Source organism: Planococcus citri, chromosome 1, assembly GCF_950023065.1.
Source record: "Planococcus citri chromosome 1, ihPlaCitr1.1, whole genome shotgun sequence".
Taxonomy (NCBI): Eukaryota; Metazoa; Arthropoda; class Insecta; order Hemiptera; family Pseudococcidae; genus Planococcus; species Planococcus citri.
Genome location: NC_088677.1, coordinates 71,642,972 through 71,664,458, shown reverse-complemented (window position 1 = coordinate 71,664,458; position 21,487 = coordinate 71,642,972). Strand labels below are relative to the sequence as shown.

At 34.4% G+C, this 21,487-nt stretch overlaps 5 protein-coding genes across 6 annotated transcripts; 1 reads left to right on the top strand and 4 right to left on the bottom strand.

Annotated features, from left to right (window-relative positions):
• The first annotated feature begins 156 nt into the window (after positions 1–156).
• Aven (Apoptosis and caspase activation inhibitor) lies at positions 157–1,156 on the top strand. Its single transcript, XM_065370680.1, has 3 exons — positions 157–338; positions 420–574; positions 657–1,156. The coding sequence occupies exons 1-3, from the start codon at positions 293–295 to the stop codon at positions 891–893; spliced, it is 438 nt and encodes a 145-aa protein (XP_065226752.1). The 5' UTR covers positions 157–292; the 3' UTR covers positions 894–1,156.
• Positions 1,157–2,425: 1,269 nt separating this feature from the next.
• LOC135849963 (uncharacterized) lies at positions 2,426–4,826 on the bottom strand. The gene is made up of 2 exons (XM_065370633.1): positions 4,420–4,826; positions 2,426–4,327 (listed from the first exon to the last, which is right to left on the bottom strand). Exons 1-2 carry the CDS (start codon positions 4,426–4,428, stop codon positions 2,777–2,779), a joined length of 1,560 nt encoding a protein of 519 aa, XP_065226705.1. The 5' UTR covers positions 4,429–4,826; the 3' UTR covers positions 2,426–2,776.
• A 1,241-nt stretch (positions 4,827–6,067) lies between these two features.
• Positions 6,068–9,574, bottom strand: LOC135849954 (uncharacterized). The gene is made up of 2 exons (XM_065370620.1): positions 8,018–9,574; positions 6,068–7,893 (listed from the first exon to the last, which is right to left on the bottom strand). The coding sequence occupies exons 1-2, from the start codon at positions 8,024–8,026 to the stop codon at positions 6,256–6,258; spliced, it is 1,647 nt and encodes a 548-aa protein (XP_065226692.1). The 5' UTR covers positions 8,027–9,574; the 3' UTR covers positions 6,068–6,255.
• A 1,373-nt stretch (positions 9,575–10,947) lies between these two features.
• LOC135849939 (uncharacterized) lies at positions 10,948–13,938 on the bottom strand. 2 transcript variants are annotated; one of them, XM_065370611.1, is made up of 2 exons: positions 13,600–13,938; positions 10,948–13,161 (listed from the first exon to the last, which is right to left on the bottom strand). In XM_065370611.1, the coding sequence occupies exons 1-2, from the start codon at positions 13,633–13,635 to the stop codon at positions 11,608–11,610; spliced, it is 1,590 nt and encodes a 529-aa protein (XP_065226683.1). In that variant the 5' UTR covers positions 13,636–13,938; the 3' UTR covers positions 10,948–11,607. The 2 variants fall into 2 exon arrangements, with proteins under 2 accessions (XP_065226683.1, XP_065226674.1); XM_065370602.1 differs by lacking the exon at positions 13,600–13,938 and adding an exon at positions 13,255–13,555.
• Positions 13,939–17,119: 3,181 nt separating this feature from the next.
• On the bottom strand, positions 17,120–19,578 carry LOC135849930 (uncharacterized). The gene is made up of 2 exons (XM_065370590.1): positions 19,199–19,578; positions 17,120–19,062 (listed from the first exon to the last, which is right to left on the bottom strand). Exons 1-2 carry the CDS (start codon positions 19,208–19,210, stop codon positions 17,332–17,334), a joined length of 1,743 nt encoding a protein of 580 aa, XP_065226662.1. The 5' UTR covers positions 19,211–19,578; the 3' UTR covers positions 17,120–17,331.
• Between the last annotated feature and the right edge of the window lie 1,909 nt (positions 19,579–21,487).

Below are 21,487 nucleotides of genomic sequence, written 5' to 3'. Positions count from 1 at the left end.
AAAGACTAACTTCTCTTGTATTAAACGTACCCGCGGCCGCAGAAGCCATATTTTTCAAGTAAAACCTAATGAAAAATGAAACACATGAAAATTGACCACACCATTACAAAAGACCTATCTAAATGTTCAAATTAACGATTCATTCAATTTTGGCGGCACAACAAAAAAATGATAAAAAAATATTGATAACATAAAACTCAATTCGTAACTTGAGAATTATTTATAAATTACTCAATTAATAATTAACCGAACAATGTAAACCGTAAAAAAAAGTTTTGTTCAAGATCTAACCATGGAAGACCCTCCGCCGGAAAATTTCGAGGCTGTAAAAGCTTCCAGTACGTATTACTTTTCCATCTCATTTTATTCCTCGAGTAAATCCTTATTTTGAGTAAACCACTCATCTTGGTTATTTCCAGAGGGAAGCCATTTCCAATTCCAATCAGAAAGAGAATGGCAATCGACCAATACTCCAGTTACCAGTAGATTTACACTCAACATGAAAACCTTAGCGGAAGACTTATCAACGATCCCTTTCTACGAAAGACAACAACTACCTAAAGAATTATTCAGCGTAAATATCGAACCATTATTTACAATTATTAAATATCTCAATCCATTTTCCAAGCTCTTATCATTACTCCATTTGATTCTAGGAACAAGAACTGACAGCAATGGACAAAGATGCCCAATTGCATTCAGATCAACAAAAACACCCTGAACCAAAACCTATCTCTATTCCTGTAGCGAAAAAAATCAACCACGAACAACCTTCCATCGTATCATCCGCAGTAACAAATATTCAACGTGATATAAAATCACTAGAGATCGAAGAACCGGTGAAAAAAACCGATGAACTCGAAGACTGGCTCGATAGTGTTTTGGATGATTAAAAAATAGAACTTGATCGTTTTCCAGTTGGAAATTCTGATACTTTTACGTAAGTAAGTATTACGTACCAGCTTGCGAATGATGAAGATTTATAGTTTTTCGTGGTCTTGGGTTATTATTATTTAGTGTTTCGGCAGTGTTGAGTTTGATTTTTCACAGGTTCTTCGATGAATTGTGATGTTATTTGACTGATTTTGTACTAGACAACTTCAATTCAATCCGTGTTTGAATACCTATAAAAATAAATAAACATAAATACCTACGATCGAATAGTTTCATTTCAATGTTTCGTACAATTTAAAAGCTCTAGGGGAGACTGGGGAGGACTTGAACTTGCCTGTACTCACAGAGTTGAAATTTTTAGAAAAGCAGACAATTAGTTAGATTTTACCTAGAAGTTATAATCGCTTACTGATAATAATACTTAGAACGTGATTTCAATTTTTTTCCATGAATTTTTCGAGCGTTTTTCCATGTTTCACGGTTTTTAATTTTTTAAATATTTTTCATCTGGGTGGAAAAGAGAAGTGATACTGCCAACTAGGTAGGCAATAATGAACTTTTTTACGTAATTATTTAGCTCAAAGATATTGTAAGTGGTAAAACTTGATGTAGGTATGGGAAGATTTGGACGCCTCTTTTTTTTTTTTTTAATGAATGAATTACATTTTTGACCATTACATAGGTACTTATTTTATATTTTTCAGAAAAAATGCAAGCTGCGCTTCGAGCATACAATAATGACCGAACTTTTTGAACAGATTCATTGATTCAAAGTTCAATTCTTTTTTAAAAACAGTAAAAATTGGTCACTTTTATAAATCTCTTCAAAATTAAAATCGAAAAATCATTTTCAAATAGGTTTGCCCGGCCCTTCTTTGTAAGAACTAAAATAAAAAGCAGACCACTAAATTATGAATTATGATTCATGATCTTGAGAAAGCCAGGATTTTAATTTTCATCAAAAATTCTGAACTGGAAGTTTCAAATTGTCCTAAACTATCTTCTTGGCATTTTTCTGTCCAAAACGAAGCACTTCATTCTGAAAAAAAGGGCTCTGCTCTTTTCTCAAAAAATGAACTTTTTTTCAGAATTACAATAAATTTTTTAATTCAGCAAAGCTTTTATTTTCTTCCATGAAAACAGTGTCCCCAGCTCAAATCAATTCCCATGAATGGGGGCAACGCAAAATCAAACAAAGTAAAATTTGTCCCAAGTCTTCCCTACTGAAAGTCTCTTGATTAGAAACCAACGAAAAATTTGCATTCAGAATCTTATTTAATTAACTATGAATAAAAATTGCAAGATACTAAAAATGCATGTGGTATGACTAATGCGAAAAACGTGAATTCACAGGAAATGAAATTTCGATAAAATAATTTTCGAACGCGTTGATTTTTCGATAGTTGGATTTGAAAAAAACCATGTTAAATCATCGATACGACGAATTATTATCACATGAATATTCCTCGAAATGACGGGGTAATTGATCATCAGCTTCTAAGTAGGTATTAATTTGAAAAAAACAAACTCATTCAAAAAACAATCTTTATGATGAATTCAAAATACGAAAATAGTCTAGTAAATGGTAGTAAATAATAAACAGCTTACAGTCACAATGCAAACAAAAAATAAAAATATGTAGGTAGGTATAAAAATTAAAAACCGTATAAAAATAAAGAAAAACATACTTATCTTATAGAAAATCAAATTCAATAGATTTTAATCGATACCGATAAACATTAGAAACAATAGGTAGGTAACTTAAAAGTAAATAAGACTCATAGAATAAAAAACAATAACGATGGAATGTTCAACTTCTCTACCAAAGTAGAAAAACTGACTCGCTCAAAATCACCATCATTCATCCCCACACACTTTTGCACTAATCAGCAATCTTTAAACAATTAAAATACTTTTCCACATCTCTGGTCAAAAACGCATCGTTCGATTCAGCCTGAGTATCGTTGGTGAAATCGTGTTTATTAGATAGACGAATGAAATTCCTGATATTTTCAATATTCGAAGGCATTTCGAGTCGGCTTTCTTCACCCGTGTAGGAATTATACATCACGACGTATTTGATCAGTTCATCATCGGGAGGTAGGACTCCGCATAAAATACGACTGATAAAATCGTCGATTCTATTTCGTTTTCTTTTCGAGTAACACATCTCGTAGCACGTATCTCTGTTACGAAGCAACATCCAACCGTGCAAATAATCAGTTTTATATTCGACGTCGATTTCGGCAGTTTCAATATCAGGAATACTCTGAACGTAGGTTTTGATGTTTAGTAAAACGTTCGACTCCATACGAAAGATATCTGAATTATTGGCCGATTCGTCCATCTGAGCTTTGGTTCGTAAATGTACCAACGAAAGTTTAGCTACCTCACTAGCCAATGATACGTCCTCCGGAGACGTTTTGAATTTACGCAGACTTTTCAAACACTCAAACAAAACATCGTCGATGAAAAACACCGGATTCGAATCGTCTCCCAAGGCGTGAACGAAGAAAAACAAGTATTTCTTGAATCGTTCGATATACTGCTTGCGTCTGATGGCGTATAAACACTTACTCAGCAATTCGTACAAATCGACGAAATTCGATTCGGGTAACGTTTGAAAATAATTATCGTCGTATATGTCCAATGATACGTCAACGTTGTCGAATATTTTACATACGTTTTTATAATCATCGTACAGATGACGGTACCAACGAATGCCTTCTTTACTCAGCCGAGGAAACGAACTCAGGTAATTCTTCGTATCGATTCCTTCGCCCGAAGTCACTCTCTCGGTTAAAGCTTCTTCAGGAAACCGAGTAGTTTTAAAATGAAGTACGTTGGATAAAAACGAAGCGCAGATTTCTCGAGCATCGACGTTATCGAAATGATCATCCAAGAAGGTCTGAATCTGATCGTAGAAATCGTTGTCCAGTACGTTCATCACCTCGATATCGTACTGAACAGGAACACGATCGAGTACTTTGAATGGAAAAACTGTAGCGAAATTCTCGGCGTAATCGTACCGACCTATTTGATTTCGTAAATTATGAATAACTTTCTTGAAAAAATACTTGACGAAAACGCCTCGAAAACCGCTCGGCGAGTCCTTATTGGTACCATGCACTTGTCTGATCACAATATCGGAATTTTCTCGTCCGATCAACCCTTTCAAACATTTGCGAACTTCGAAAGGTAGCTGTTTCTCGAAATGGCAACAACCTCTTTCGTTTATGGCCGAATTACGAAGCACGAACTGGGTGAATTCCAATGGTGGCCATCTCGTCGGCGTTGAGCGATAAAATTGTAATGCTCGTCTTCGTAAGTTGCTATCGGAGCAGGCTTCTTCAAAAGTAATATCTTCGGAATCTCTGAACGTAAGTGATCGTCCGGCGAATTCTTCGACGTGAGGATTGTAAGAAAGAAGTGGCTATAGAAAAATACATACACCGGTTTTATGACTAAAAATTCCATTCATAGGTTCGAGAAGTTAATAAATGAGAAACAAAGAGGCAAACTTACAGCGTCCATTCTATCAAATTAAACTGCTTCGGAGCTTATCTCGAGTGCTTCCTTTTAAACAACAAAATCAGCAAATCTTCGATCGGTATGCTATTAGGTATGTCGGGTCGAAAAATTCACGGTAGAAACGTTCGCCAAGTCCACCACAGTAAGCATGAATATAATTACAGAGATACAGACCAGTCAGACCACGGAAGATAGGAATCGAGCGATAACAAATTGAAATTTCCCAGTTCCAAGACACAGCTACAGCCAGTTCAAACTATTTTATCAACGGACACTACGAGATAAATAGACATGCGCTGAAGCATGCAGAAAAAATGCAAGCTGCGCAATCGAGAGACGAACTGCGAACAAAATGTTCAACACTGTTCAACTTCGTTTCAAGCAACGCTGTAACGAACCAATTTTTTTCAGATGATTCATTCCCATTCATTCACTACGTATCTCCTCAACCTCAATTCCCATTTTTTCACTTCATTCACTAGGAAAAATTGCAACCAAGGGAAGGGCAGGTGAAACGCTGAAACTTATTCACACGCTCAAATAAGTGAATGCTTCGTTTAGTTGCAGATGATTATTGAATTTCGTTGAATTTGTCCAAATAAAACGACTAATAAGCTTTGAAATTGAAACTAATAAAATTGAACAAAAATCAATGATACAGATAAACCTTGGCAAAGAAAAATTTAGAGCTATGAAGCCATTCAATTTGAAGACACAAGAAATACCCCAAATTAAGTCACCATAGATTGAAAACACATTGAATCAAACAAAGAAATAGGTACCCAGAGTAAGCAGGAGTAAGTAATGAACAAATAAAAAGAAAAGAAAAATTTGTCATCTTCGGTTGCTCGTATACGTTGCTAGCTTATGCCAACAACGTTTCTATTTAGAATGCTGAAGCTTTCACACGTCTTCAAATTTACGAATGTTTTTGACATGAAAACTTGGAAGAAAATCAATCTACTTTTTTGAAAATTTAGGGTGAAAATTCAGTGCTTTTGTGACATTAAGATGTCATATATTTTTAAAAATCATAATGAATAATTCTTGACTTTTGAAAACTTGGGGAAAATTCTTATGAATTTTTGATTCCTATTATTATGAGAGGAACTCTCAAAGTTATGTCTGGTTTTCAAGAACTTGAAAAAAAATAATTTCTCACGTTTTGATATTATGTCAGTTTCTAGTCCTTATTGTCTCACTTTTAACTTTGAAACACTCGGAAAAAATTATTCAGACGAGTTCTCGAAATTAAAAATAAATAATTTCTCACATTTTGATATTATGTCAGTTTCTAGTCCTTCGTCTGATTTTCAACTTTTAAGCACTCGAAAAACTTCAGATGAGTTCTCGAAATTATGTCAATCTCTGAAAGACTTGAAAAAAAATTACAATTGGTGTCCATTTCTGACACGAAGCAAAAAACATACCTACTTATCCATAAATTGAAATTTTCCCTAGAGGAGATTTTAGAATTACACCCACTTTTATTTTACTGTTGCAAAATTTACGGACTTTCTGGCTTTCATTTAATTCGTCCAAGTAAACGACGTATTGAAACGAACAAGAGAATTGAACAAAAATGCGAGTAATCTTGGCAAAGATCACTGACGAAAAAAAACTAGAGATCTGAACTCTAATTCAAAACCATGCAGAAGAGTTATAAAAGTAGGTAATGAAAAAACATAATAATTCAAAAAGGAACAAAAAATATCTAAAATTAAATACCATTTAAAACACAAATGAATAAATACATAAAATTAAAATACAAAGTAGGTACACTAATAAAAATTGAAAAAAAATCACAAAAATTATCGCTACGTTTTCCTGCTATTCGTCATCTTCAATTATAGTTGATCGTTTACATTCAGTTTCTATAAACTTCCGGAAAGTTTTCCAAATATAAACATTATTTGGATCATTCAAAGGTTCATTAGTAACATCGCACGTACTGCATAGACGTATAAAATTTCTCAGAGATTCGATATCGTTTGGTAAATAATATCGGAGTTCAATTCCTTTGAAGGCATTATAACCAACGATGCATTTTACTGGCTCGTTGTCAGGACACAGCACACTACACAGCACACGTTCCAAGAAATCCTTTATACGAGTTTCATACTCGCAATTACTCGAATAACATACATTAAAACAGTCATCATCGGTACGGAAAGGCATCCAAGTGAGTAAATCGGTTTTATATTTGACATTTAGTTGAGGATTCTTTGTGGCTGGATCGCCGCCGACGACGGATTTCAAAATGTAATTTTTTATACGTTCCAATGTATCATTATTCAAGTAATATTGTCCACAACTTTCTGATCTATCTAAGTCCATTCTGTAGTGCAAAATTGTTATTCTCGTCAAATCGTCTCTCATGAAAACGTATTCTTCGCATGTTTTGTATCTTCTTAAGCTTTTTAAGCATTCGAATAACAAATCGTCGATAAAGAACACAGGATTTGGAATTGGATGCATTGATAAAGCGTGAACGAAGAAAAACAAATATTTTCTGAATCTTCTCATATAAACCGAACGATTATTATCAAAAAAATTTTCGTGCTCGAAGAACGAATACAAATCCTCAAAATTTTTTTCAGGTAACGTTTGGAAATATTCGTCATCGCAATCCTCAACGAAGAACGAATACAAATCGGCAAAAGCATAACATGTTTCAGGTAACGTTTGGAAATATTTATCGCAATTCTCATAAATTTCGTTTTCCTTCATCGCATTGGTGAACTCTCGATACAGAAATTTGAACTGATCAACTCCACCTGGATGCAATCGAGGAAACTTGCTCAAATAATCATCATGTTGAACTCCAGGATTTTCCAATCTTTCCAACAGTAATTTGGCGGGAAAATATTTCAATCGAAAATTCCAAATATTGAGCAAAAAAAGCTCGCTCATCTTACGCGCGTCGACATTTTCAAAATGTCGGTTTAAAAAAAATTGCACCTCTGCGTAAAAATCGTCGTCAAATTTCTCGAAAATCTTCAATTCGCCCTTGGGAACATCCTTAGACACTTTGAAAGGGAATATTGCGGCTAATCTATCGTAATGTGCGTCTTTCTGATTTTTGGCGACGTTACAGATGACTTTTTTACAGAAAATTTTCGTCAATGCTCCTCGAAAAGAGCTAGGTTTTCCATTCTTATAGGTACTCTTAGAATGAACCTGGTTCATGTGGCAAGCATCTGATCCAATTAATTTTTCCAAATATTCGTAAGCTTGTGGCGGAAGTGCTGCCTGAAAACTGCGAAAATCTTTTTCCTTCACAGCCATTTTGCGCAAAACAAACATCGTAAATTCTATCGGAACGTCCTCAGATTCGCGATCGAGAGCTTTTTTGACATATTCCGCATTATGGAAGGCTTCATCGAACGTAATTATTTGACCAGATTCGGTTTCAAGTGTTCTGGAACCGTAAGTATCCACTTCGGGATGGTAAGGTAATAACGGGGGCTGAAATCAAGTTAAAAGATGAACATTTCACAAAATGTTAGTATGATCCATTGCAATACATAAGTAGGTATATCCAGTAAACGAAAAAATCTAATAATTAAATAATGAGCGTGAGTCAGCTTACTTTATCCATATCTAAACTGCTGAGATAACACTTCCCTCTCTTCAGCTACGTGATGTGTGTGGCGTAATTGAACACAAACACAATAAACATACTCGTACTTTGATTCTATTCGCAATGTCTAATTTTAGTGGACACCAACCAACTCAGAAAAACCGTATATATTTCAACGTAGATAATAGAACAAAAAAATGTCAATTCAAGTTGATCTTCACTATAATTATCATGAAAAATTATCTCATAAGAAATATATTAAACACCGATTAAACTCACATAAATGCAGGTAGCTCTACCCATCTACAAAAGGCATTGAGAACCTGCATGATTTGCGAGAGAAGCAAGACGCGAATGAAAACGATTACACGAAAGAGAATACCTACAAACTTTTCACTTTGCCATACTCGACAGAAAAAGGCAAATATTCGGTTATGTTCGACAACTATCGACAATCAAAACGTGATTAGTGCGTAGATATTTCCAGAAGTAATTACCACCATCACCACCAGCCAAAACGAAACGTTGACCTTGGCGCCTTCAATTCAACTAGAAGGACAATGCGTCGTACCTACAGGGTGTCTAAAATAGTCCCAGACAAAAAATCATAACTTTTTCCTTTTCGTGACCCATTTTTCATATTATTTTTAAGTTTTTTACCGCATGAAAATACCCCCTTCCCCTAAATGAATAAATACATAACTTGAAACTGTGAGGACATTTTTTTAATTTTCAAGCAAGTAGGTAAGTATTTCAGTTTTTTTATTTTTCTATTTTTTTTTTGAATAATTTTTGTTTTATTTTATGGGCTTTTTCAAAAACTTCCATGTGTGTTTCGAGCAGAATTCATGACTTTTCATGACTTTCATGACCGTTAGACATCCTGACCTACCTTTTTAGTACCTACCCTCTACCTACCTTATGACCAATTTTTTGAAGCTTTATTATTATACCTAGTAAAAGAGCTATACCATTGCGATTGTCCCGAAATAACTGAAAGCTGGGACTAGTCTGAAAAGTTAGTATACATAATTACATACCCCTCTTTTAAAATCACTTGGTCTGCCAATCCGCAGCTGCTGCTTTAAAGCTCAGCGAAAGCTTGAAAGTTCGCATTTTTTTTGAACTTTTGGCCGAGAAAACTGATTGCTCAAATTGGTGCTAAATTATAGAATTTTTCGCGCTGAATCCGAATATGTAGGTCTGCCAACCCTAAAGTGCTGCTGAAGCCCCGCCAGACTGGTTCAAAGGGGGGTCCGCAAATTTCATCTTTTTGGGCTAAATTCGCATAAAAAGCTATAAAATCGGTTTAAAAATGATTTTCAAGCAGTTTAACAAAATGCTCTAAGGGTAAAATGATTTTTAGGCGCCAAAATTTTTCAAAATTTTCATTTTTGGGGGTGGGGCATAAGGGAGATAGGGTCGAGAAATTCACCAAATATGGCCTTGTGATTTGGAAAATTTCATGGTTTTGTGTTTTTGGGCTAAATCCTTTAAAAAATTTATAAAATTCTCAAGCAGTTTAATGGAATACTCCAGGGCTGAGATGATTTTTAGGCAAATTTGCCAAATTTACTCTACCTTTGAACCAGTCTAGCGGGGCTTTGGCAGCACTTTAGGGTCAGCAGACCTACATATTCGGATTCAGCGCGAAAAATCCAATAATTGGGTACCAATTTGAGTCATCAGTTTTCTTCACCGAAAGTTCAGAATAATTTTGAACTTTTGAGCTTTCGCTGAGCTTTAAAGCAGCAGCTGCGGATTGGCAGACCAAGTGCTTTTAAAAAGGGGTAGGTATGTATACCAACTTTTGCGACTAGTCCCAGCTTTCAGTTATTTCGGGGCAATCGCAGTGCTATAGCTCTTGGACTAATTTTGAAGTAACCAAATTTTTCAAATATTAAGCATAAGATTCTCCAAATTTTTTTCAAACGTTACAAAATTTTAAACAAATTGAGAAACATCCATCCCGTCCTCATGAACCTATATCTATGAAATTCGCAGAATTTCTTTAAAATTGTATGAACACTTGAAAAAAATCAAATAGGTACCTACCTACCCAGAAAGTAGGTATTTAAATTTTTTTTTAAATTTCCAAGTAGTACTCAGGTACTTTTTTTGTTCCAACTAATTTTCATAGACAATTCTCAATAACTTCTGCGAATTTCAAAATAGGTTCATAAGAGAGGGGAAGGAAATTTCTCTCGGTTTTTCGGTCAAGCCAATCACTAACAACTACCAATCGCGAGCACACATGTTTAAGTTAATTTGGGCAGGTTCTATGGCGTTTTGGGGGTGGGGGTGGGGAAGGAACTCGATATTCATATTCCATGCAAAAGTTTAACTCATCTTGATAGGTCGCATGACATCGTTTTCAAAATTCAAAAATCTTCGAAAATCATAATAAGTACCTACCTTCATGCCTGAAAGTAGAGGAATTTGGTCCCAATAGTCTGAAACTCAGCTGGTAAAATTTTCAGACTTTTAAGAACACATGACAGGTAAACAAACGACCTTGAGAGGCTAGGCAGGCACACAGACGACTTCGAGACTCGAGAGACAAGATAGGTAGGTCAGTCATGCAGGTCAATGACCTCAAGAGACCAGCCAGGCAACCTTGAGAGGCCAGACAGGAAGCCAAACAGATGGGTCAACGCCCTTGAGAGTCCTGGCAGGCAGGCAGAGCTCAGGCTTGGTTCAGATAAGGCTGATAAAACCTGGTCTGGATGATCATGTCATGATCAAGCATTAAGTCAACTTGGCTAAGAAACATACCCACGATTCAAAACTTTCCCAAGAGAGGAGACTTTACACCCTCTTCTTAAAAGATTTCAATCAATTTTTTCAATTGATTAAGGTAAATTTTGTTGTTGTTGTAGGTACCTCACCTGCCTACATTATTACTGAAAAAGTTGAGAGACGACACATCCACACAAAGATCATTCCAAAGATATGTATTATCAAATATTTTAAACCGCCTTTGGTTAAATTGACAAGTAGGTATACACATAAGATTACAAAACCCAATATTGCTAATAAATGTTCCGCTGCGCATATTTGTTTTTCTAAAAACACTACACAGAGAGAGAGAGATCCCAGAATTTCGGTAACATTAGCAAGATCTCAATTCAACTCAAGGTTAAATATGGATTTCCATTTTATTGAAAAAAAAAACCAAAAAAAACAATGAAGCACATACAAAAATGAATATTAGTAGCTTACACATTTAAAAACTGAGTTTTTATCTAAATTTGTGAATTGACGAGAACAATGGAGTTCAACATATTGGTCTGCGTGATTCTCAATCAACGTCATAATCAATTCGTTCACAATTATTAAAATTCATAATACGCAATCTACGAATGAACAAATATGGACTTATAAATATTTTTTAAAATGTTATCTGAATTGATAAAAAAAAAAGTACCTAAAGTAGGTATCTCAAAGACTAGACAACTACAATCGAAGAGAATACAAACAAGATTAATAGGTACAATACGACGAACACATTTACCAAAATACATACAACAAAAGAAAACTCATAAAAATAATGTAGGTTTGTAGGTACTTACAAATAACAATTAGAGGAGTCAGTCGATCTATTCGAACTCCATTATAGCTGGATTTTTTTCAGTTTCTATGAAGGGAAGAAGAAGACTTAAAATATAAACATCGTGATTCGGTTCCTCCACCGATTCATTAGACACATCGCACAAGCTACATAAACGTACGAAATTCCTCAAAAATTCGACATTACTTGGTAAATTCAAACGATATTCTTTTCCCAGAAAAGCATTATAATTAATTATACAGCTGACCGGCTCGTTTTCAGGAAACAAAACACTAGATATAATACACTCCCAGATATTCTTGATGCCATCGTGTTTGGTATAAGTTATTTTGAAGCAAGCTTCATCCGTACGGAAAGGCATCCGTACAAGTAAATCTGTTTTATACTTCACATTCAGACGAGGATTTCTGGGAATGACTGATTCCAAAATGTACTTCTTCATACGTTCTAAGGTCGCGTCACTCATGTGATAATCACTACCGCTTTTTTCTCTGTCTGATAAGTTCATTCTGTAATGCAGCATCGATATCATGGCTAAATCATTCTTAATATTGACGTCTTTTTTAACCGTTTTATATCTTCGTAAACTTTTCAAACATTCGAACAACATGTCGTCGATAAAGAACACCGGATTTGAATCAACTTTGAGAGCGTGAACGAAAAAGAACAGATATTTTTGAAATCTAGATACGTAAACTGAGCGCTCGTATTGAAAAAATTCATCGTCCAAGAAAGAATACAGATCGGCGAAATTGCGCTCGGGTAATTCTCGGAAATATTGTTTATTGTTACCGTTACCAGGACCGTGACGATAAAAGGCCGGAAATCGAATTCTAAATCTATAATGCTCCATCGCTTTGACAAATTCTCGATACAGAAACTGAAATCGATCAATTCCTCCTTGATGCAGCCGAGGAAACGTACTCAAATAATCGTCGTGTGGAGTTTGCGGGTTGTTCAATCTAGCCAACAATGATTCGGCCGAAAACGTTTCAGATATGAAATTACGAATATTCAGCAAAAAAAGATCGACAGTCTCAGGAGCGTTGACATTCTCAAAGTGTCTATCAAGAAAATTCTTAATCTGCTGATAGAAATCACCGTCGAATAGCTTCGTGATTTTAATCTCGCTCCAACGAACATCCTGCGAAACTTTGAAAGGGAATACGGTGGCCAGTCTATCATAATTGTCATCTACCTGATTAGTAGCATTACTGATCACTTTTCTACAAAATACTTGCGTGAATGTTCCTCGAAAAGTGCTCGACATCTCTTCGTAATTAGCAGGATGAATCTGAGTGACTTTTTGGGCTTTATGTCGCCCTATCAGTTTTTTCAAGTACTTGTGAGCTTGTCGGGGAAGTGCAGCTTCGAAATCGTAACTATATTTTTCATTCACTGCCATTTTCCGAAGAACATACATCGTAAAATCTATCGGTAGGTCTTGGACTCCGAGTTTAAGCGCTTTTTTGACGTAATACGCATTTTGAAAGGCTTCTTCGTAGGTAATCGTTTCGCCAGATTCGGTTTCAAACGTTCTGGTTCCAAAATTATCCACTTCAGGATCATAAGGTAACGTCGGCTAAAATCAAGCAAAAAGACAAAACGTTTATACTTCGACGTTTACGTAGTAGCACGAATCGTAGAATGTAACACTACACATGTACACACTTACACAGTACACTCCGGATTTCCTCATGTAGGTAGATATATAACGATGATCATCCATTAAAAACTATAAGTATGTACTATGTAGGTAGAGGTACTAGGTAGCTATGTACCTATTTAGCCTAGTTCACAAACAAAAACGTAAAACGTAAGGCATAAGAAAACGTTCTCTGATTGGCTAGTTCTTACGTTTTGACATAAGATTCCCATTCTTATGGGTATTTTTTACGTCAAACATAAGAACTAGCCAATCAAAGAACATTTTCTTATATCTTATGTTTTACGTTTTTGTTTGTGAACTAGGCTTTTGCAACAAACAAAATAGGAAAACTAAATAATTATGTCAACTTACTTCAGCCATATTGCACCGCTGACTTTGGTGATACATATAACACTTCAACTTCTCAAACTATGTACATAATGCCGCACGTGAATAATTAACTGCATAATATAAGTAAGTTTTCCACTAAAACACATTGAACATTTCGATTTCAAGAGACTGGTTATGGTTCACCGGCATGCAGTTTTGTATAGTCGTAATCGAAATCGTAATCAAATGTTTATTTACAACGATGTATAGCTGCGTCATATTACGAAAATATCTCATATAAGTTTGTACTTTGTAGTGTGCTAAACACGCTGATTCGTTAAGTAGGTAGTAGGCACTAGAATAAATTATTCCTCAACAATGATGAATAATCATAATTTCATAAATACCACAGCAACGAGGAGGGAAACATTCGGTCATTTTCGACCGTTCCCGATTTCAATCGGGATTCGGAGATAACAACGCATAAATTTATTTCGAACAGAGAAACCTTCGCAATTTCTGGTAAAAAATGGCATTAGGACCATTTTATGGAAGAGTGAGACAATTTTTAGCAATTTTTGGAAAAAACAAGACTTTGACAGTAATTTTAGCAAAGGGCAAAGCCTCTTAGCAATTTTTGGCTATTTTGTCAACAGGCGAGAATTTTTAACAACTTTTGCAAAAAGCAAGACTTTTAGGGAATTACAGGCAAAAAGTGAAACTTTCTGGCAAGTTTTGGCAAAAAAGCGTGATTTTTTTTGTAATGTGGAGAAAAAGTGGGAAATTAACAATGGTATCCAACCGAATTTTTTTTGAAAAAATCACTACTTTTTTCATTACCTTTCTTAAACCAAATTTTTAGAAAGCTATCCATTCGACCACAAAAAATCAACAAAATCACATTTTTGCAGGAAATTCACTACCTTTTTTGACTAAATTTACTGTTTTTTCATTACTCTCACTAGTCACTACCCATTTTTGAAATCACAACTTTTTCACCACTTTCACTACCTGTTAGATGTCCGGTATTTTGAAAAAAAATGACACTTAAGTTATTTGGACGGTTTTCAGACCACTTTTTAGAAAATCTTAAATTTCCAAAATGTACCCAAAGGCTTCAGAACAGGCTGAAACCACCTCCAATCGACTCAGCATATTAAAAATGGGGTATTAAGTAAATTTCAACGACTCAATTGGGTAAAATGTTGTAATGTTGTGGAAATTTCATTTTTTTAAAATCTGCTAGGATGCTTCAGAACTAGGTACCAGTATCACTCAAATGGTTCAAAACCATTTCCAATCGATTTGTAATGTTGAAAACAGGGCACATACCAAATTTCAGCTCTTGTGGTCTATTTGGTAAAATTTTGATTTTTTTCCATTTTTGACCCGAGTTTCATTTTTCAAAAATTCAATAAAAATCAAATTCGTTTGTGAACAGAAAAATTTGATCTACTGTTTCCAAATTCATAAATTCGAAAAATCAGATCACCTCAATTCAAACCTAATGGACAATAATTTCAGCTGATTTCCAAATTCCTTGATTTTAGATTTTTTTTTTTTCAATTTGCCATTGAAAATAAAAGGTCACAGGTGTGGAAGTGACTTAGGTAACTTTTCTCATTAGGATTATAAAATTACTTACTTATTCTCATAATGCGAATTCATATTCCATCATTTTTGAAAGGAAATTTGTACTCACCTGAAACAAAGAAAAATTATTAAAGTGGATAGTTGATTATAAAATTATTGATCAATCAACAGATATACATATAAAATAATAATGGTCGAAGGCCAAAGTAAAAATTCTGACCATCTCGACGTTTAATAAAGAGCCAGAATCAGAAATGAATATTCACAAATAAAGTAAGTATCATAAAAATTGTAAAATTGATTGTGAAAATCACTCAAAAATATCAAAAATTGATAAAACATCAGAAAACGACCAAAATTTGAGAAAATGTCTACTGAAAAATACCAAGATCTAATCGGAAATTCTAAAAATTGAATGATGATTTGGCAAAACTGCAGAAAGGGTCATAAAATTTATCAAATTGACTCGTCAAAAAAGCAAAACTTTTTCTTCATTTTTAGCAATTTTTGTTAATTTTTTCCAAAAAAGTGAAACTCTTGGATATTTTTTGAGGAAAATGAGACTTTCTAGAACTTTTTTGCGAAAAACCACAAATTTTTAGCGAGAAACGAGGCTTTTTGGCAAGTTGGCAACTCTGAAAAAATCGAGATTTTGACAATTTTAGCAAAAGACAGGACTTTCTATTCAGCTGAAAAGACAAGACAGCTAGTTGAAAAAAAAATAATGAAGTGTTTACTTTCATAATAGATAGGTATCACTCACTGTTGATATTTTCAACAGTTTTTCTTGTTTTCTTCACAATTTAGGGCCGAGATTGAGAAAAACTGAATTCCGAAACATATTATGTAATCTACCTATTTTCGTAAATTTAACAAAATGAAGTGATTAGGTAACATTCAGTACCCAATAAAACCAACATTTTAAAAAAGTAACCAAACATAACCGAGTACGAGCCATGTTCTAACAAAGGCACCTCTAAAACCAGTCAACTTTGATTGAGCCGGAATTCGGCTCACTGGAAGGGCCTGTCCTGTGCCCCACTTTGCATATGAGTTGCTTTATTTTTCAATTTTTGGAGATTTTTTTTGAAATGGCGAAAATAAACCATGAGAATATTGAATTACAAAATATATGTATACATACTACAAAAAGAATAGATGAATCTCGAAACGAAAAACTGAAAATCGGATTTGCCATAATTTTCCAGCCGATCTGGAGCCTCCTTCAAAAGTGGACATTTTTACAGTAATTTCAAACTGCTCCTTAAGATGTTGTAGTCAACTCTGTCAGCTGAAAATTTAATCCTTTCATAAGTTCAAGATTTTTAATCGATTATGGAAGATGAATTGCAATTTCGAAAGATAGGATTGAATATTTTGCTGACAAAGCGGACCACGAACCTATACAACAATGTCATTTGAAGCTGTTCGAAATTACTGGAGAAAAGTCAATTTTTGCCGAAGGCTCCAGATCGGTTCAAATGTGATTGCAGTCAAATCGACGGGTGGAGAGGGGGCAACTTCTCAACTTCAAACTGATTTTCAGAATTCATTCATATATGTACTATGTACTACTCATCCTGATTTCGTAGTGAAAATCGTAAATTTCCTTCACATATTTTCCAGAAGGGTAAAATTTCTCAACAACATTCATCGGTTTTCCAGAAACTGTAACATGACTTCGAGGAAAAATTGACAGAAAACACCAATTTCAACGAAAAATGACTTCCAGCATAACCTTAGAAGAGAGAGAAATGGATAGTAGGATACAATGGTACATGGAAGATAATTGGGAATTTTTTCTCAAACATAAACATTTTTTCTCAAAAATTTGAAAGAAAATTACGAAAAATATCAACGGAAAATATTCTAAGCAGTAGGTATCCCAATGAGAAATTTTCACTTATTCAAACAATCGAAAATAAAGTAATCAAAGATCTCTTCACACTGGAAAATGAACAAAATGAAATCTAATAAAAAAATGATGAAAAAATCTATTCCAAGTACCTAATAAATTAATACATTCAATTCACATTAATTCAAAAAATGAATAAATAAACGTATGTAATACATATTATAATAATAAGATACATGCAAAAAAGTCAAATAAGTTAATCATGCATTCAATCTACATCCATACGTCGTTTGCATACAATACAAAGTTCACTCTATTTTTTTTTTTTATGTACAATAACGATTAATAATACGCGAAATACAATTTAGTTCATCCTGCTCATCCTGCTCATCTGTTTCGTTTTCGGAATCGGAATCGTACTCGTTACAATCTAGTTCTTGCTCATCTGTTTTGTCTTCGGAATCGTACTCGTTACAATCTGGTTCCTGCTCATCTGTTTCGTTTTCAGAATCGTACTCGTTACAATCTAGTTCCTGCTCATCAGTTTTGTTTTCGGAATCATACTCGTTACAATTATTACAAAGACGTACGAAATTTTTCAAATTTTCCACCGCTTGTTGCGTGATCTCATATTTCACCTCCACTCCCAAGTAAGCATTATAATAAACGAGAAATTTGACTGGATCTTTTTTAGGACACAACACGCAACACAGCAAACGTTCCGCAAAATTTTTTATTTCCTTGCTCGTGGAATAAGCTACGTTGAAGCAATTCTCATCGGTACGAAAAGCCATCCAAGTCGTTAAGCCTAAATCTGATTTATACGTAACATTCATTTGAGGTTTTTTCTCTTTCTTCAAGACCTCCTTCTTAAGGTACCTTTTGATTTCTCTCAACACCTCATTCTTGATAAAATATTGTCCTGGGCTTTTACCTATATGAAACTTCAGTCTGTAGTGCAGCAGTGTTATCTTGGCCAAATATTGCTTCATTGAGATGTCTGCTGGATCGGTTTTATATCCTTTTAAACTTTGAATACACTCGAATAACATGTCGTCGATAAAGAACTTGCGACTAGAACCAGCTAGTAGAGCATGAATGAAAAAGAAAAGGTACTGTTTGAATCTTTTCGTGTACAGCATAGGGTTACAATGCAATGCTATGTCGTAGTCGAAAAAAGAATACAAATCGGCGAAATTAGTTTCGGGTAAATGGGAAAAATACCAATCGTCATACTTGAACTTGATTCCATTGTAAAACCGGGAAACATCAATTCTATACGCTGCTTTCACACCGTCAAATTCTCGATAGAGATGTTCAAACCACTCGATTCCATCTTTATTTAACCGAGGAAAATCGCTCAAATAATCGACTACTGTTACATCTTGAGGGTTTTCCAATCTATACAACAATGATTTCGGTGACAAATGGTCGGCCATAAAAGTACGAATGTGGTGCAAAAACAGTGAACAAATCGAGTTCGCTTTCAATTCCAATTTACGGAAATGTATATCTAGAAACTTTTGAATCTCAGGATAGAACGTGGCATGTTCCTCCAAATGATCCAAAATATGTATATCGGAAAACAAACGAATACGTTTACTAACTTGGAAAGGAAAAATAGTGGTCAAATCATCGTAAAGTTTGTCTTGCTCTCCAATCCAGTTGCAGATCACTTTTTTACAAAATATTTTCACAAAAGTTCCACGAAAACAGCTAGGGCGAGGTAGTGGTAGTGCTCCTGTTTCTTCCCATTTATGAACATCGTCTCTCTTCGTAGTTTTTATACCACAATTTTTAATCAGCTCAGACAAATACGCACGAAGTGGATTAGTAAGCGATGCCTCAAAACCACGAAAAGTGTCTCGACTCACGGCCAGTTTACGCAAGACAAACATCGTAAATTCCTTCGGTACGTCTGTATTTACTCGAAGCGCTCTGCTGACAAAATTATCGATTTTGAAGGCGTCTTCGTACGTGATTTCTTCGCCGGATTCGGTTCGTAGTGTTCTGCTGCCGAAACTATCAACTTCCGGATCGTAAGGTAGTAACAGGGACTAAAATCAAGATCATACAAAAAGGTGGCTATAAGTTCAACATGAAATCTTGAAAAATACCTACTCGAGGTGGTAGAATGAAATTTCGTACACAGAAAAAGAGAAAAAAAATATCACGAATGAGATGTCAACTTACCTCATCAGCCATATTGATTTCACTTCGTACGAATATATTTTCAACTCGAACTGCAGATACACGCGAAAATATTGTTTTACAAAAACACACGAACAACGTCAAGATACCTACTTGGTACTTCAAAAATACACCCGAAATACAAAATTTAAACGCAATAACAGCACCTCCAGGCGACAATAATGAAATCGTGCAAATGATTGTTCAAGTTTACTTGTATTACGTCGCAAAAATTCATCGTATCAAAATAAACACTGCCTATTGATTAAAGGCATTCTTCAATCGCATTCCCATATTTTCAACCATTCAAGAAAAAACAAGATTTTTTCAACAATCGACGAAATGAGCTGAATATTCGATCGAGTTCGTTCATTTCCGATAACGAACGCAGATAATTGCATTACCAGATTTCAATTGAATGAATTCCTACGAATTCCTTTTGGAAAAAAATTCAACAAATCAAGTTGAAAAAAATAGATCAAGTAGGTAGGTGATGTTAATTTGATTTTTAACAATGGTGTTATTTTTGAAGATGAACGAAAAAATTAAGGAACAAAATTACCTTCCTTTAGAACAGAATTATCGTTAGTAGATTAAAAATTCATGTATGCAGAGAGCTCCTTCAACTTGAAAGAGCTTTTCTGTTAGCCTCAAGGTTACATCGAAATCCACATAAAAAAATTATCAAAACGCAGTCCTTACAAGTCTGTGACTAGCTAGGAAGGTATCGAAATCGATAGGACTTTTGGCAGAACATTTTTCAAACACTTTGTGCCTTCTTAGTTCTTTATGAGGAAAGGGAAGAGGTTTAACATTTTACAGTCAATTTCTTGCTTTTCCGGAGGGAGGGAGGGAGGGAGGGAGTGTCAAAAACACCTTATTACAATTTCAATTTTTCATTGGCGAGGCATTCGGGGGAGAGGAGTCGAAATTATACGGTTAAATACTTCACTTTCCCCATGAGGGCCATTCAAATATTATTTTAGGAGAAGGGAGGGCGCGACAGTTGGCACAAAATCTTTACTACCATCTAAACTTTTCATTTTTCAAATTTTTTCAACTTGTTTTGAGCATTTTTAATGAGATTATCATAGGTACTTACTTTTTCAACACGACAGTCCAAAAAAAAAAAAAAAAAAGGAAAATTAATTCATCCAGAATCACTTTCAAAAGCGAAGCAGAAAAATTTTTGAATCGAAAAAACGTGCAAAAATCCATCACTAGACAAAATTTTGGGTTTTGAAGTTCATTCAGAAAAATCAAAATTTTGCCAATTTAACCCATAAAACTGAGATGTGGTGGAGTGCTATATTTTTGACCTCCTAAATCGATTGAAAACCCTTTTGAACCATTTTAAGCAGTTCCGGAGCCTCCAGCTCCAGCAGATTTCTGAAAGTTGTCACAAAATTTTACCCTGTAAAGTAGAAAAGTCGAAATTTACTCTATATACACAGATTTCAATATTTTGAATCAATTGGATGTGCTTTTATTGAAGCCTGGAAATTCCAAATAATCAAAAAATGAGTTGCTCAAAAAACTTGATAAAATTCTTTAAAATTGCTGCAAAATTAGGGAAAAACACGACTCCATTTAGTACGAATTGAAATTTAAAAAGAAAAAAAAAATGAAGAAGTAATCGAAACAACGCTTTAAAAATATAAGAAATTTGGTTTTTAAAAAAATGTAAAATCGAGAAAAACAGAAGTAAACCTGTGAAATTGGTGAAAAATTCATGGAAAAGGTTGAAAAATTGTTTGAATGCTGAAAAATTGCTCAAATCGTTTATTAAATTTCTCAAAATCGCCGAGGAAATCGTCAAAATGACAGAATTTATCGCAAATTAAATCTATTTGAATAAAATATCAAATTAGTGTAAAATAATGGAATTAAAAAATTGCAAATTTTCTGAAATTTAACAGAAAAGCAGCAAAACTAGCAAAAAATTTATTAAAATTATTAAAAAGATCAAAATATCCTTAAAATTAATCGAAATCAAGAAATCATTGGGAAAATGGTTGAACTATCAACTACATAATAATGTATAGTCATTATGGAAATTTGGATTACTCCTGTGTTGTCGTTCAAAATCTAACTCTTTATCGTTCTATTCTAACACTCATATTTGTCGAGAGAAGCTATCGCAAATTCATAAACAAAAATACTCGTAGACGTAGTGACGACCTGTTTAATCGTTCAAAAACTTATGTTTTTACCATCCTACTAGTCTTAGGTCGTTCAAACCATCCTTTTTTGTCGCGCGATTATTATATTTTTCTTCTAAAAACTGATTAG